A 15,226-nucleotide genomic window follows, 5' to 3' on the forward strand; every position below is an offset into this window, starting at 1 on the left:
ATTTTAGGAACACTTCCACGGGGCACGGGGAGGCAGGAGTATCACGCTTAGAAAAAGATAACAATGCCCGGAAAAAAAACAAAATAGCGCAAAGTCACATTGGAGGGGCAAGACGATACGCAGCTACACTTTTTAAGTCACAGCAAAAGTTTGTGTTCTGATACTCGGCCGCCTTTCTATACACACAAAAAACTCCGCAGCCTCGAGTCAGGCAGGAGGACCGACCCACGGTGGGAGAAGGAGATGGCTTTTGTTCCGTTACATCAGAACCTGGGTTCGTGTGTCGGGCAGGCGCAGCCCCACGAGTCCTCCACACACGAGAACGGTGGAAGCCAGCAGGATGGGTATTGCTTTGGTAATGCTGACCAAGGAGCCAAATATTAGGTTCCCCAGCACGGCCGCAGCTTTACAGAGCGCATTCAAGAAGCCGAAGCCTGTTGCTCTGCAAGAGAAAGAAACACGGACAAGGTTTAGAAAACGACACGCGGGAGTCCAGTGTTAGACCCACAAGTCTCATGCAGTCCTTTTCGATGGTCTTTAAGGAGATTGTGTTGCATGTCAGTGGAGCAGATAATTAAATGCCAGCAAATGTGGAAGCAGAATAGCCAGCTGTAGGTGTTGTGTCCAGTCTCCTGTGGACTTTCTTAATGCTCTACTGACTCTTACTCAGGAACTGAAGAAAAAAGATCTGTCTTGGCCTAATGGGCGTTGGAAGGAAGGCTCTACTAAGTAAAAGTCAACGTTACTCTATATAAATCCTCTCAGGATAGAATCCGGCTTGCCTCTGCCCAGTTTGGGCCACCTCCTCTATCCCAGCAAAGGCCCCAGGGAGTGGGACTGGGTGATCTAGCAAGTTCTCATCTCTTTACAAATGTGACTTGTTATTTTGTTTTATTAAGTGTCCATAAGTTCAGTGATACCTGTATTTAGAAGGAAATTCAAATGTTGTTTCTGAGTGAAATGCAATGATATGGCAATGGGTTTCTTTAGACCTATTTTATTTTCAATTTCCTCTTATATTCTAGATCTTATTTTTTATGCTCATTTAGTTTTCATTTATTCATCTAGTGTGTATGTTCATGTCTGTTAAGGTTGGCAGGCTTACAGTGAAATATATGTGGAGATCAGAGACCTTGTGGGAATCAGTTCACATTGAACCTGTAATCCTTTCTCAGCCTCTTGAGAACTGTGATTATAGGTATTTGTTGCAAGGTCAGTATAATGTGCTAGATTTTTTTATATTTTAATTTATAATTTTTATATACTTTTTATTTAAATTCTTTAATTACTACTCATATTTACATATCCATCCCCCCATTCCCTCGCCCTCCCATCCTCCCATGTTCCCTACCAATCCCCTCCAATACATCCCCCAACTCCTCCCCAGGGACAGTGAGGCCCTCCACCAGGGACCTTCAAAGTCTGTCATATCATTTGGGGAGGGCCTAAGCCCTCCTTGAATGTGCTAGATTTTTAAACAATTAAAGTCAATTGCATTTTCAGGGGTAATGGAGATGTGTCCTCCTCTTTGAGGTACCAAGAAGATGAACTTCCCGATAACATCCCTAATGTTTTTGATAGCAGGAAGAAAACAAATACAGACTGAGCATTCCTAATGTGAAATATCGGGATCTTAACTGTTGTGGAATATTAGTTAAAGATGTGTTACATTCTTTTATGCTATGAAATATTTGTTTAATGATGGAAAAAGATGTGTTGCATTTGTTCAACTCTGTGAAGTTGTGTTACTTTGCCTGCCTAAAATACCTGATTGGTCTAATAAAGAGCTGAACAACCAGTAGCTAGGCAGGAGAGAGAAACATGTGGGGCTGGAAGGCAGAGAGAATAAAAGGAAGAGAGAGAGAAGAGGAGGAGCAAAAAAAAAAAAAAAAAAAAAAAGGAAAATAAGAGAAGGATGCCAGGGTCCAGCCACCCAGCTACACAACCAGCTACAGAGTAGAAAGGAAAGAAAAAAGGTATACAAAATAAAGAAAGGTAAAAAGCTCAGAGGCAAAAGGTAGATGGATAATTTAAGTTAAGAAAAGCTGTCTAGAAAAGAACCATGCTAAGGCTGGGCACTCATAAAGGGGAAAACGTCTCCATGTATTTATTTGGGAGCTGGGTGACAGGCCCCTAAAGAAAAAAAAAAAAAAAACTACACTTAACTGTTTCAGATTAGAGTTTGGAATATGTGTGTAGACACTCCTAGTTGAACACCTTTCATCCAGAAGTTTGAAATCCAAAGTGCTTTATAATCTGAAACCTACAAGCATACTGGCTTTCAGACTGGAAGTGTTCAGCATTAGGAATGAGCATGGTAGTCCATGATGTAGTGTTACCACCAGCTGGGAGATGGCAAGAGGGCCTGAATTCAAACCCCAGAGCGTGTAACAACAGCAGGGCTTTGCATTCCTGTAGCTCCAGTGGTGGGGAGGGGATGGGAGCTAAAGAAAGGAAGGCAGATACTGGGAACTCTATAGTCAGACAACCAAACAGCCTAGCCAAAATGGTACAATGATAGACCCTGTGTCCAAAAGCCCCCCCCAAAAAAAAAGGAAAGAAAGAAAGAAGGGGAGTAATAAGAGAAGACGACACCCCAATGTCCTCCAAATGTATATGCACATACCCTACATGTCAAACACACACACACACACACACACACAAAATCATATCCTCATCAGAATTCTCTGTGGGAGACAGATCTAAGGATCAGATTATGGGCCTGAAGATCTTGTCTGCTTTCTGTTAGCATCTAAGATACTCAGGCATGTGAGGTTTTTCCTCTTCTGTCTTTTCATCCTGTCCCTCCCCCCCAACACTCTTCTCACTTCATTCTCTCTGGGAATTGAACCCAGTGCCTCAGACTCACTAAGCTAGTCCCATCCATCACTTTGCTCCACCCTCAGCCCCCACATGCATGTTCTTTGGCAAACTAAAATCTTCATCTATGAAGTATTCATGTATTGGGTGGTTTTCTGTGTCCTGGGCAGGAAACTTGAATTTTGCTCATGATTTTATATCTCCCACTGACATCCTGAGAGCATGTGAGTTTTCCTCTGATATTCTACCAGTTCGTTGAGTTTTGACCCCTCACGGAGTGTCAGTGGGGATTAAAGACAGACTACATATACAACAGTTTTAGGATACTTTTTCATTGAACCCACAAAGGAAACGGAACCTTCTGTGTTGCAGAATGGAGCAATTAGCACATACTTTGTGACTGATTTGTCAGTCTTCAGGTGTGGGGTTTCTTTTGACAACTGCTCATCATAGCTCATACAACAGTGTTATGTTCTGCACCGTGTGTTTCCAGAAACCCCCAAATATATTGTGGTTCCTATGCAGCCAGCAACTTGCTACTCCAAAGAAAAGGAACATCTCTAAACCCTTCACCCCTGAGCTCAGGAGCCCAGGCTGGGTGTTAATGCCCTCTAACAATGAGTTTGCTAGCTCACACACATCTAAAAAGGAGCAGCAAACAACAAAACAAGCCTAAAATAAATAGAGAGCACTTCTTCATGCTCAATTCCCCCTGACCTAAAGCACAAGGTGTAGAGATAAGGTTTTCTCACCTTTTCTCACCCAGCAATCACCCAAAGGGAAGAACAATATGGTCTGCACCTCTCTCCAGCCAGATCTTGTTCCCAGGTATTGCTTAGACACATCTTTAACATGTCAGTCCTTATCCTATATAAACCCGGTCCCTTCAGAGCCGGGTCCCCATTCTATCCTTGTACCTTGAAGGGCTAGCACTAACTAACACTAGACTCACTCTGGGTGTTGGGCCTCCTATAGTGATTGACAAATAGATGATGACATTTGTCATACAATATGGCAGCACTCAGAAAAATAGCTCCATTGCTCTAGAAATCTGCTGAGTGCTACCTGTTTATCCTGTCCCCTCCTAAGCCCTGGCTCCCCTTGGTCCTTTGACGAACTGTCATGAGCTGTCCCCTTCATCTTCTGGTGTTAAGATAAAGTACATCCTGCTGGGGGAAAACAGCTAGAGCATGTGTGTTGCTGATAAGAAAAAGGAAAACATTCCCCTGCCATGATGAAGTCTAGGACTCTGAGGCTTCAGAATGACCCATGTAGGATTTACATTTAGGCTACAGTACCCATATGTCTCTAAGCCATGGTCCTCTGCTACAACCCAGAACATGGTATAAAATGGGTAGGGCTATACCCTCACATCACTGGAACCGGAACTGGGGACCGGATGACTTCTGGAGATGTCAGGGTGGCATGGATGACTTTGGCTTTGGAAGCATCTGGTACCCAGGGACTCTAAGGAAGATGAACAAATCCTTGTTTCCTAACAATCTCCGTCTTCATTTCCCAAGCTGAGGCAAGGCTTCAGATGAAAAGTTAGTGTCAGCATTAGGCAATTCAAGAAATCATGCCTGCCCTTTTCTGAGTGCGTAAATTATTCCTTCAAATATCTGCAGCTGGAGAGTGTGATGCTCCGCACATCCAGGGCCCAGCTGTGTTAGAGAAAGCACTCCAAAAGCAAGTCTTCCTAGGGGCTCTACAGCTCAGCTTTCATTCATTTCATCTCTGCTTTTCCTCAAAGCAAGGGCATTGCTTCTGCCTGTCATCTCATGCTCACAAAGTCCTTTGAGGGCAAGAGACATGGAGCGTGAGGAGCTCCACTTGACTTCTCGGCGGAAGGCTGGGCCCTGTATTCTTTTTCAGACCAAGACATTTTTTCTGCCTCCTCTTACCCAGCAATTATCAAAAGGGGAGACAGAAATATCTCTCTCTAAGCCCTGCCCTCTGCACTTCTCTCCTGCCAGACTTCATTCTCTATTACTTCGTACACACATCTTTAACACATAAATCCTTTCCCTACTCTAACCACATTCTCCATTTTATCTCCCCCAAGGTGAAGCTTGGCTGGTTCTTTGAAGGATTTCACAATGTAGTGGGTTCTAGTTTATTTATATTGTTGTATGATTTATTTAGTTATTATTTTGTATGTATGGACACTTGGGTGCAGTGTCCAAGGAAGCCGGAAGAGGGCATGTAATCCTTTGTAAGTAGAGTTAAGAGTAAGCCACGTGCTGGGCACTAGGAATCAAAACCCAGGTCTGGAAGGGCAGTTGGGCCATCTGAGATGGCCACTGAGCCATCTCTCCAACCCCATTCTATCTTTAATGGAGGTTGGGTAAGGATAACTGCTGGCTTCAGTGTGGATGGAGGGAGACTAGCACTGTCCTAACCATCAGCTCCTTTCTTCATACTCTTGAGGAGGGCTGCATATGTTTTGGATGAAAGGGAGAAAGTGAAGATCTGCAGGACTCAGGGCCATGCCTAGCATGTGTCAAGCCCCATGATTAGCCCCTGCTCTAACATGCCCCACCTCCTGATGAAATTACTAGGGAAAGAGTAATTGATATACTTTGCAAAGGCCTGGAATAGTGGAGTGCAGGCTCTTTTCATAGATGTTGCCTGCTAAAAGGGAACCCTTCTAGGCCGAGCTTCTGGAAGGAACTTTTTCCCTCCACTTAGTCAAGTGATCCATAGAGGTTATAAAAAGAATACTCAAGACTCAGCATGGGGCATCTGGAAAAGTACAGGCTATGCTTAAATCAAGGCTACATTTCAATGTAAACATTCATCTGGAAACGGGTTATTTAAAACACACATGAATTTCATCTGTCTCAGAAACAATAATGTGAACAAAGGCTACTTTCCCAGGTCAATGCAAGAGCTATTTTGACACTGAACCTGTCTGATTGCACAAACTATAATGCTAACTGGCCTAAACCCCCTTGAGTACTTGTTAAGCAAATTTATCTTAAGTGCACATGCACCTATGTGCATATTATCCTGTGCATTTATTTGTATTAATTTAATAATGCCTCATTAAATGCTTTTTAAAAAAGTTTTCATTTGTTTATGTGCCAGGCTAGCCTTGAACTCGCCATCTTCCTGCTTCCACCTTTGAGTACCCATATTACAGGTAGGCACCATTGAGCCCGGTATCGAGCCACTGAGCATCTCTTACATGCCAAGCACTGCCCTATGTGGCACTGACTACAGAACTGAAGGCTCTCTTCTCACTGAAGCACGTGAGGACAGATGGTGACAATGCAGGGTGGGGGGGACAGAGGATGAAGAATGCTATGAGCATGGGGGCCCAGGCAGATCTGACTTGGGGTAGATACTAATGGGGGAGATACCCCAGAAGGGGTGCATGAGAACAAGACCAGCCTCACGGGGACAGCTGGAGATTGTCTGGTCAAGGATAACAGGCACTCATTCTCTCTCTCTCTCTCTCTCTCTCTCTCTCTCACACACACACACACACACACACACACACACGTCATTTGTTTTATCTCATGCTACCTACCAGTCTACCTTACCACACCCCAAAGGCTTCTTTAATGCCAAATGGGCTATCTCTCTCCAGCCCTAAGCCCATGTTTCCTGCCCTTGTACACAGCTGTTGCCAACCCAGGGTTAGGATGGCTAGGTGACTGATCTAAGGTATGTGGGCAGGTATAAACACTGTACTTGAGTGTACTTGGGAGCTTTTCAAACAGCAATACCACCTGGATATGGTGGCACAGGCCTATAAGCCCAGCACATGGGAAGTAGAGGCAGGAGAACTACAAGATTAGGACAGCCTGGGCTACATAACAAATGTAGGACCAGACTAAGCTACATAAGAGATATCCTGTCTTAAAGCAAAAATATAAAACCAAATACAAACAGCAATGCTCCACAACAATGGCAGAGGCTACACCCACAGGGGTTCTGATTTTATTGCTCTCTTGGGGTTAGGCATTGGTGTTTTTCAGAAATTCTATGACCAAAAGGTGTGTCAGGACTGAGAACACTGTTACTTTCCCAGGGATGTTTGCTTTTTAAAATTGACTTGGATATACTGTTAAATAATAAAGGAGACTACAAAAGAAAACATACATTTCCCCTCCGCTAACAAATCATTTTCCTCTCCGAATCCCTTTCAGCTTGTTTCCAATCATGCAAATGATCCCAAGCAGAGCTTTTATACAACTTTGCTCTCTTTTTAAAAATCACTCCTATGTGACATGAATTGACAATCTAGGCAATGGTGGAGAGGAAAACCTAAATTCCCTTCCCCTATAATGAGACTGATGACTACTTTTTATGCCATCCTAGAGCCCTCATCCAGTGGCTGACAGAAGCAGAGGCAAACATCCACAGATATACACTGAACTCTGGAACCTAGTTGCAGAGTGGGAGGAATGAAGATCAAAGGGGTCGGTACCAGGCTGGTGAAACCCACATAATCAGCTGGCCTGAACACGGGGGAGCACATGGACCCCAAACTGCTATCTGGAAGGCCAGCACAGGACTGATTCAGACCCCTGAACATGGATATCAATGAGGAGGCCTCTGTACTCTAGGGGGCCCCTGGTAGTGGATTAGTATTTTTCCTTGGTGTAAGAAGGGACTTTGAGAGCCCATCCCACGTGAAGGGATGCACTCTTGCCCTGGACACATCGGGGAGGGCCTAGGCCCGACCCAGGATGATGTGGTGGACTTTGAGAAGCCCCGTCGAGGGCCCTACCCTGTCTGGGGAATGGATGGGGTGGGGGGCAGGTGGGGTTGAGGGAGGGTTGGGGGGAGGGTTGCGGGGAAGGGGAGGGAGAAGGGATTGACGTGTGAAGCAAGCTTGTTCCTAATTTGAACTAATAAAAATTAATTACAAAAAAAATCACTCCTATGAGGTTTTGTCTTGTTTGTTAGTGTTTGAACGTTTTGTTTAGCGTGTAACCATTTCTCTCATTGTGCCTTTGGCTAGTGAGGTTTCCAAATGTGGGGTAACATCAGTGATCTTGCAATTAACACTCAAACACACAGCAGATTTTGTGTTCGCTAAAAAAAATGATGAGGGTGCTGCTTAGAGGAGACTGGGAGCTTGAGCCTATGGGATGGGTGAGAGGAGAGATACAAAAGAACCAAGACGAAAGGGCTTCTCCTGGCTTGTGTAGCCTGTGCTGCAATGCATTCTGACCACCCCCCCCCCATTAGATCGTTCCAACTTTCCCACTCTTTTTTTGTTGTTTGTTTGTTTGTTTGTTTGTTTTTGTTTTTTGAGACAGGGTCTCTCTAGCCCAGGTTAACTGCAGCAAACCTGCCACAGCTTCAGAGTTCAAGGACTCCAAATCATGAGTGACCAGACTGGCTCCTGGCCCTGCTTGGTCTGCTTTCCACACCACAGCTAGTTTATTTCAGCGTACACTGGCAGCTTCTCCCTGACTCAGTGTCTCCTCTCTCCTAGGTCCTCAGCCGTCCTTCCTTGTAGCTTCGGCTCACACCACTGCTCTACACAGTTGACTGCTGTAACCCTGGGCATTTTCTAATGTAGAGTTAGACCCTTATGCCAGCTCCATCTAGAGGGGGCTGCACAGTCCTTGCTGCTGCTCACAGTGAACCCTTCTCGAAGGCATGAGGATGCCTGTGATACTTGGTGAATGAACAATTTCCTGAACGCTTCCAAGTATGTTAGAAGTAGATTTTTGAAGCATTCAAATGGGCAATTTTGGACATTTTCATGGGTATTAGTTGGATGATATTTGTTTATTGATGCCAAAATACCATCTTGTTTCTTTCAGAGAAAATAATCAGTCTGTATTCTTGTCAGAAGGCTGGGTTCAGTTTGTTTCTGTATGAGTGGTGGGGACTGAACCCGGCCTCTGGTACATGTGAGTCTACTGCTGAATTACATACTTGTCCCTACACTGCTTTCTGATACCTAATGGAAAATATTTGTCTTATTGAAAAGGGTAGCGTCTTCCTCAATGTCAGCCTGAACCCCCACCAACCTGCTTTCCTCACTTCCTCAGGTGGAAAAGAAAGTTTCTCATGAACTGTGGGCTGAGCAGACTCCCTAGGCTCAAGGGGGTTGTCCATCTCCTTCCCAAAGTCCCTCTATACTCTAGGTGCTTCCTGTTGCCTGTATCTGCCAAAATAAAATATTACCATGAAACCAAGGTAATAATGAGATCCTTTGTGTCTTATCACTGAATCTGATAACCCTGGCTAGAAAGTGTGGGCCTGGGCCAGGGTGAAGAAGAATAGAATGACTAAGAATACTGGGCAGCAAATGGAAGTTCATCTGAGGTCAAGAACCATTCATGCTGTTGTGTAGCTCAGGAACCCATGAACTTGACTGGCTGTTTCTGCCTCCAGCTCTGCCTTGGCTGCACCACCCCCACCAAGAGCACTGTCCCAGTCTGGCAGCTGCCCTCACTCCCTCACCCCCTTCACCTCTCCTCATGTCCCCTTCTCAGTGACTCTATCCCTGAGTTAGCTCCTTCCTCCCTCCCTTTACCCTCCCTTCCTTTCTCTCCCTCTACTTCTTCCCTCCTCCTCTCCTTCCTTTTTTAAAATCACAATTTCTCTATTCCACACTCACCGTTCCCTTCTCAGCTTCATTATTCCTTGTGGACTTTCTATTTTCTACCATACAAAAATGTTTTTAAAGAACAGCCAAGCTCAGTGAAGGAAATCATCTAAAACAGCTTGTGAAAATGTAATTGGAAGAACTCAAGAGTTCAAGGCCAGCCTGGTCTACAGAGCAAGTTTTAGGACAGCCAGGCTCAATCAGTGAAGGAAACTATTGAAAACACACAGCTGTTGAAGAAGTAATTGGACAAGGAAGCCATGTTCCAGCCCCAGCAAGCAGGAGAACTTGGCACCTTCAGCCACATGGTTTGGGTTTGAGAGTTAAAGATAGAAGAAAGGAGTTATGGAATTTACCTCTGTGATTGAGGAAAGCTGCTGAGGCCAGGCATGTGTCAGGGGTGACCCTGAATGGAGGCCTAGAGAGGCCATTGCATGCTGCCTTGCTTCCCACCATGTGGATAATGGCTAAACCTCTGAACTGTAAGTGAGCCTTCCCAATGAAATGTTTTCCATTCTAAGACTTGCTGTCTCTTCACAGCAATAGAAACCTGAGTAAGGCAACATGACTGGCGCAGCAGAGGGAGCAGGAACAGGTCTCCAGCAGGCGCTGTTGTGTGAGGGAGAAAGCTGACAACCATGGTTCCAGAGATCAAGGACTACAGGGGCAAAAGTGGAACAGGGACACTGAGGGGTCAGTGGAGAAAGCCTACAAAACTGGTCTAAGTGACTTATTTCAGAAGTGAGAAATGGAGGAACACTATAGTCCACTCCCAGGAAAATTTTACAAAACACATTTCCTTCTCTTTTTTTTGCTTTTTGTTTTTGAGACAGAGTCTATGTAACCTAGGCTGGCCATGAACTTGTGCTCCTCCCCCCTTTTGACTTGTGCTCCTCCCCCTTTGACTTTTGCCCCTCCCCTTTGACTTGTGTTCCTCCCCCTTTGACTTGTGCTCCTCCCCCTTTGACTTGTGCTCCTCCCTCTTTGACTTGTGCTCCTCCCCTTTGACTTTTGCCCCTCCCCCTTGACTTGTGCTCCTCCCTCTTTGACTTGTATTCCTCCCCCTTGACTTGTGCTCCTCCCCCTTTGACTTGTGTTCCTTCCTTTTTGACTTGTGCTCCTCCCCCTTTGACTTGTGCTCCTCCCTTTTTGACTTGTGTTCCTCCCCCTTTTGACTTGTGCTCCTCCCCCTTTGACTTGTGCTCCTCCCTTTTTGACTTGTGTTCCTCCCCCTTTTGACTTGTGTTCCTCCCTTTTTGACTTGTGCTCCTCCCCCTTTGACTTGTGCTCCTCCCCCTTGACTTGTGCTCCCTCCTTTGACTGTGCTCCTCCCCCCTTGACTTGTGTTCCTCCCCGCTTGACTTGTGTTCCTCCTCCTTGACTTGTGCTCCTCCCTCTTGACTTGTGCTCCTCCTCCTTGACTTGTGCTCCTCCCCCTTTGACTTCTAAGCTCTGCTATATGGGCCACCATGCTCAGCTTAAGATGTGTATCTCATTCATTCAACAAATGATGAGGACCAAGTCCTAGTCTTAAGAAACCAATCCTTTAGTTAGTGTCACATAGTAAACAGTAAGTAATAAACTAATGTCCCCTTGTCATGTGCTCAGCAGTGTGGTTCACTAACTATAACACAGGTTTTAAAGGCAGTAAGAAATCAGGAGTCGGCAGGCAGGCAATGATTGCAGTAGATGTACCATTCTAGAAGCTGGCAAGGGTAGAGGATATGAGGATATGAGCAGGGTCTAGGGCATGCAGGTTTTCATTGGTGATATGAGCAGGGTCTAGGGCATGCAGTTGATTGGAAAGAATGCCCTGCCATTAGCACAGTAGGAAACCAGACATCCCCTGAGCCCAGCAGACTCAAACTAGTGGTATGGTACTCTTGGTATGGCTCCAGGTCCTAGAGCACACAAGCCTGAACACTATATCTTAACAAGGACTCCAACGCCTGATGAGTTTACAAGCCAGGGGTTGTGCTTTTACTACATCACAATGCCTGTGGCCCTTCCATGCAAGGACTTGTTCAGTACTCGGAATAGAGGGAGGTGACTTCCCAGCTCAAGAATGGGCTGGATGACTATTTCCCTTATCTGCTTCTCATCCATCCTGTTTTTACACGAAGCCGGATATGCTCGCACCACACTGTGGTAGTAGGGCTGTGGTAAAGACTATGTATATTCCCTTCATGCCCCCCCCTTATTTTTTCAGAGATGAGGTTTTACTGCATAGCTCAGGCTGTCCTGGAATTTGCTATGTAGCCCAGGCTGGCCTAAAATGTGCAATCCTAATCCTCCTGCTTCAGTCTCCCCAGTGCTGGGATTACAGACACAAGCCACCATGCTCAGCTCTCACTCTCCACTTCTAACTGCCAGAGACAGAAAGAATCGGACTCTGCTCAATGGCCAAAATGTAAACATGTAAAAATGCAAACAGAAAGAATGTGATGATATGGAACACAGTGAAAAGTAAACTGGGAATATATAGGTAAGGTAGTCGTTCAAAGAGTCCTTCATACCAAAATCTAAAAAAGAAAAAGAGGTTATTATAGAACAGCAGATGATGGTGGTGACAGAGAGAATGCTGGCAGTAGAAGGACCCACCAAGGCACAGGATGCCTGAGTGGTCTCCCTATGGAGGCACCCCACCCATGGTCAGTAAAGGTCAGGGTTACTGTTACTGGTTGGCTGTGGGGAGGAAATGTAAATATCTGTCTGAACTGGAACAGTCCTGAGGGGAGGGAGTTAGGGGGTTAACTCTGGCCAGTGGTTTGATGTTAGCTCACTGAGAATGAGAAAAATCCCAGCGACCTGGGTGACAGCAGTGACCATCAAGACTAGCAGAGGGTAGCAGGTATGAGCTGCCAGGGTTTTACTTTCAAACCTCTTCTGAGGTCATATCTGAACTGTGCACACTTGAGAGCACAGGAAGGAGGAGGCCAGTGGCCAGGGAAAGGAAGGAACTCACTGCAAGAAGGATTTATCCTCCAGTCCCAGGCCTGTGCAGGGACTGGAGGCCTGAGCCCAGATTATATCACCTCCCAGGTGTGGGTCCTGGCCTGAACTCCAGGGAGGGAAAGGCTGAAAGACATAGAAAGTGTGAATGAAAGAACTCTGCCATGGCCACATGGTGGCAGCAGAAAGCCACTGGCTAGATGAAAGATATCCTGGCCAAAGAAAGCAAATGTACCACATGGCTACACTTGGGATTTGAGAGACGTTTACAGTTTTGATAAGAAAAGGTATTAAGATGAGAAGGTGAGGAGGGGGACATTGAAATGTGGACATGCCCAGTTCAGCCCCTCCTCTAACTGATCCCTTTCCCTCATACTACTGGGGCCTTGTTACTTACCGTCACCTATGCTGTGAAAACTCTCTTCCAAAGTATCTACTCAAATGTCACTTTACGGGATCTATATCTCTTGGACCCTGCTATTGCAACTACATCCCTCCTTGATGCCAGCATTCTCTATGCCTCTGGGTAGTTTTGTTTTTCCTTATAGCACTCTGCACCAACTGATATGCTATGTCCACTTCCCTTATCTAGTAGTTTATTGATTGTCTCTCCCAACCAGAGCATAGGTTCCATTAAGCCCAGACTTGCTGTCTGAGCACTCTTGGATCCCAGTGACTGAAACCACTCTGGCACATGATATGCATTCCCAAAGTATCTGTTGGATCAATTAGTCAGTGGGCTCTATCCCCAGCTGAGGCATCTTTTTGCTTCTGACATAATATTCTAATGTCCACTGGACAGCTCCATGAAGACATGGCGATTCAACCCCCTCTAAATGGAATTCATTATCTCTCTGACTCCAATCTAAATGCTCTGCTCCTCCAGAGTGCCCCTGCTTCAGCACAACACAACCATCTGGTCAACTGTGCAAGCAGAAACAAAGATTCCCCCTTTTGAGAACTCCTTTCTCTCACTGCAATATATAACCAACTACACAGTTATCTTTTTTTTCCCCCTGAGTATCCACAAACATGTGGGATTCTGACCTCTCCTTTTCCCCATCTACATTTTCTCTAGAGTACATCTTCCTTGGGGCACAATGCAAGTAAGATTTCTGCCTCCTCTCTGAGCATTAGAGTGAACTCTATAAGCCCCCTCTTCTGGTCGTCATGGGATGATCAATGTATTGGCCTCTATGACTGAGCTTCTGCTGAACTTTGCTAGCTCTCTTCTTTCCAGGGCTTTTCAGGTGGCATTTCTCAGACTACCCTGCTCTTCTTGCCTCCTTTTGTTCTTGTAACCCACTATTTTTCAAGTCCAAGTTCAGACATCACTCTTCAAAGAAACCTGACACAGAAACCACCATGTCCCTTCCTTCCAGGGACCCAATCAGACCACGCTGTGACTGTATGTACATGGAACTGTACACAGAACTGACATGGGCCTGCCCTCCGCTGAGAGGAAACAGCATGCAGGGTTTACCCAGTTCTTGTACACCCAATTCCTGGAAGACCCAAGTGAACTCACATAACAAGTTTATCTTTTCTTTACTGAGTGTGTCACCTTTCCAAGCACAGAATCAGGGCTGCTAATGTTTCTCAGAGTAAAGGCCTACCCAACTATTGAGTTTTTCTTTTCTTCCTTTTCAAAGCCAGTGCACCTCCCCAAGAGAACACTCATCACGTATCCTCCTATGAGTCATGTGACCAGTTGATTTAATCTAAAATTCCATCAAACTCACAATGTAAAGCAAATGGGAAGGAGGCTCTCACAGCTTCACTTTAACACGGAGGGCATGACTTCAAATGTATCCATCAATGCCCAATTTTGTGGGTGCAGTTTTCAAAATGAGATGCTGACAAAGGAAAAAGTGTGTTCACTACACATAGAGAGTGAACATAGGTTGGCTGGGTCAAGGGGATGCTGTATGCAGATTGTATGTTCTTCTCAATGCCTAAGAACATGATAGAGAGTTTACTAAGAATGTGATAAGAGTGTTTGATAAGCAGGTATCTTGTGCTTTGGATGCTCACTAGGAAGTTAGGCATATAGGTACCAACACAGGTCTTATAAGCCAGGAAAAGATGTGAAGATGTTCCTGAGAAATAAATATGTGAGTCTGCCCTGTACAGGATATACCTAGGGGTGGTCAATAAATTGTGAAATGAAGTCAGAAGGATGACACCAGATCAGTAACAAATCAAGTGCTCAAACATCTCAATATAGTCTGTTTGTGGGGTGTGTTCCCTTTCTTTTCAAAGGCTACAGAATACTTCAGTGCAGAGGACTTCCATGGCAATAAAACCTGGGAATTTTGCACAAGACAAAAGATGGCACAGGGCATATGTTTCAGCTCATGGCAGATGGTGAAACAGGACTTCTATGCTTTTAACATAATCATTCAACTGCCAAGGTTCTACCCAGCCCTCTCTGATATGATGCCCAAAGTGCTCATGTCTCTTGGTGATTGTATAAGTAAATATTCCAGTAGCAACCATTTTTTTAAAGAGGGGGTACTGGAGAGATGGCTCAGCAGTTAAGAACACTCTCTGTTCTTCCAGAGGACCTAAGTTTAGCTCCCAGCACCCACGTGGCAGCTCACAACTGTGTGTAACTCCAGTTCCAGGGGATCTGGCATGCTTACACAGACATTCAGGCAGGCAAAACACCAATGCATATATAATTAAATCTTCAGAAAGTTGTGTGTGTGTGTGTGTGTGTGTGTGTGTGTGTACATACAAATATGTGCAAGCCACAGTACACTGTGGAGGTTGGAGGGCTGAGGGGCCAGTCTCTGTTCAGATGGTGTCACTAAAAGAAATGAGAAGTGCCAATTCCTCACGTGGCTGTTTGAGCAGACCTGAGTCTCTGGA

General features: G+C 45.3%; 1 protein-coding gene across 2 annotated transcripts in view; it reads right to left on the bottom strand.

Moving 5' to 3' along the window:
• Positions 1-258: 258 nt before the first annotated feature.
• Sv2c (synaptic vesicle glycoprotein 2C) overlaps positions 259-15,226 on the bottom strand; it is a 131,978-nt gene continuing 117,010 nt past the window's right edge. For both annotated transcript variants that reach the window (XM_035439129.1, XM_027401696.2), the window contains one exon: positions 259-442. In XM_035439129.1, coding sequence (XP_035295020.1) covers positions 259-442 — 184 coding nt within the window. The remainder of the gene's footprint in view (positions 443-15,226) is intronic.

This window comes from Cricetulus griseus, chromosome 2 (assembly GCF_003668045.3).
Source record: "Cricetulus griseus strain 17A/GY chromosome 2, alternate assembly CriGri-PICRH-1.0, whole genome shotgun sequence".
Taxonomy (NCBI): Eukaryota; Metazoa; Chordata; class Mammalia; order Rodentia; family Cricetidae; genus Cricetulus; species Cricetulus griseus.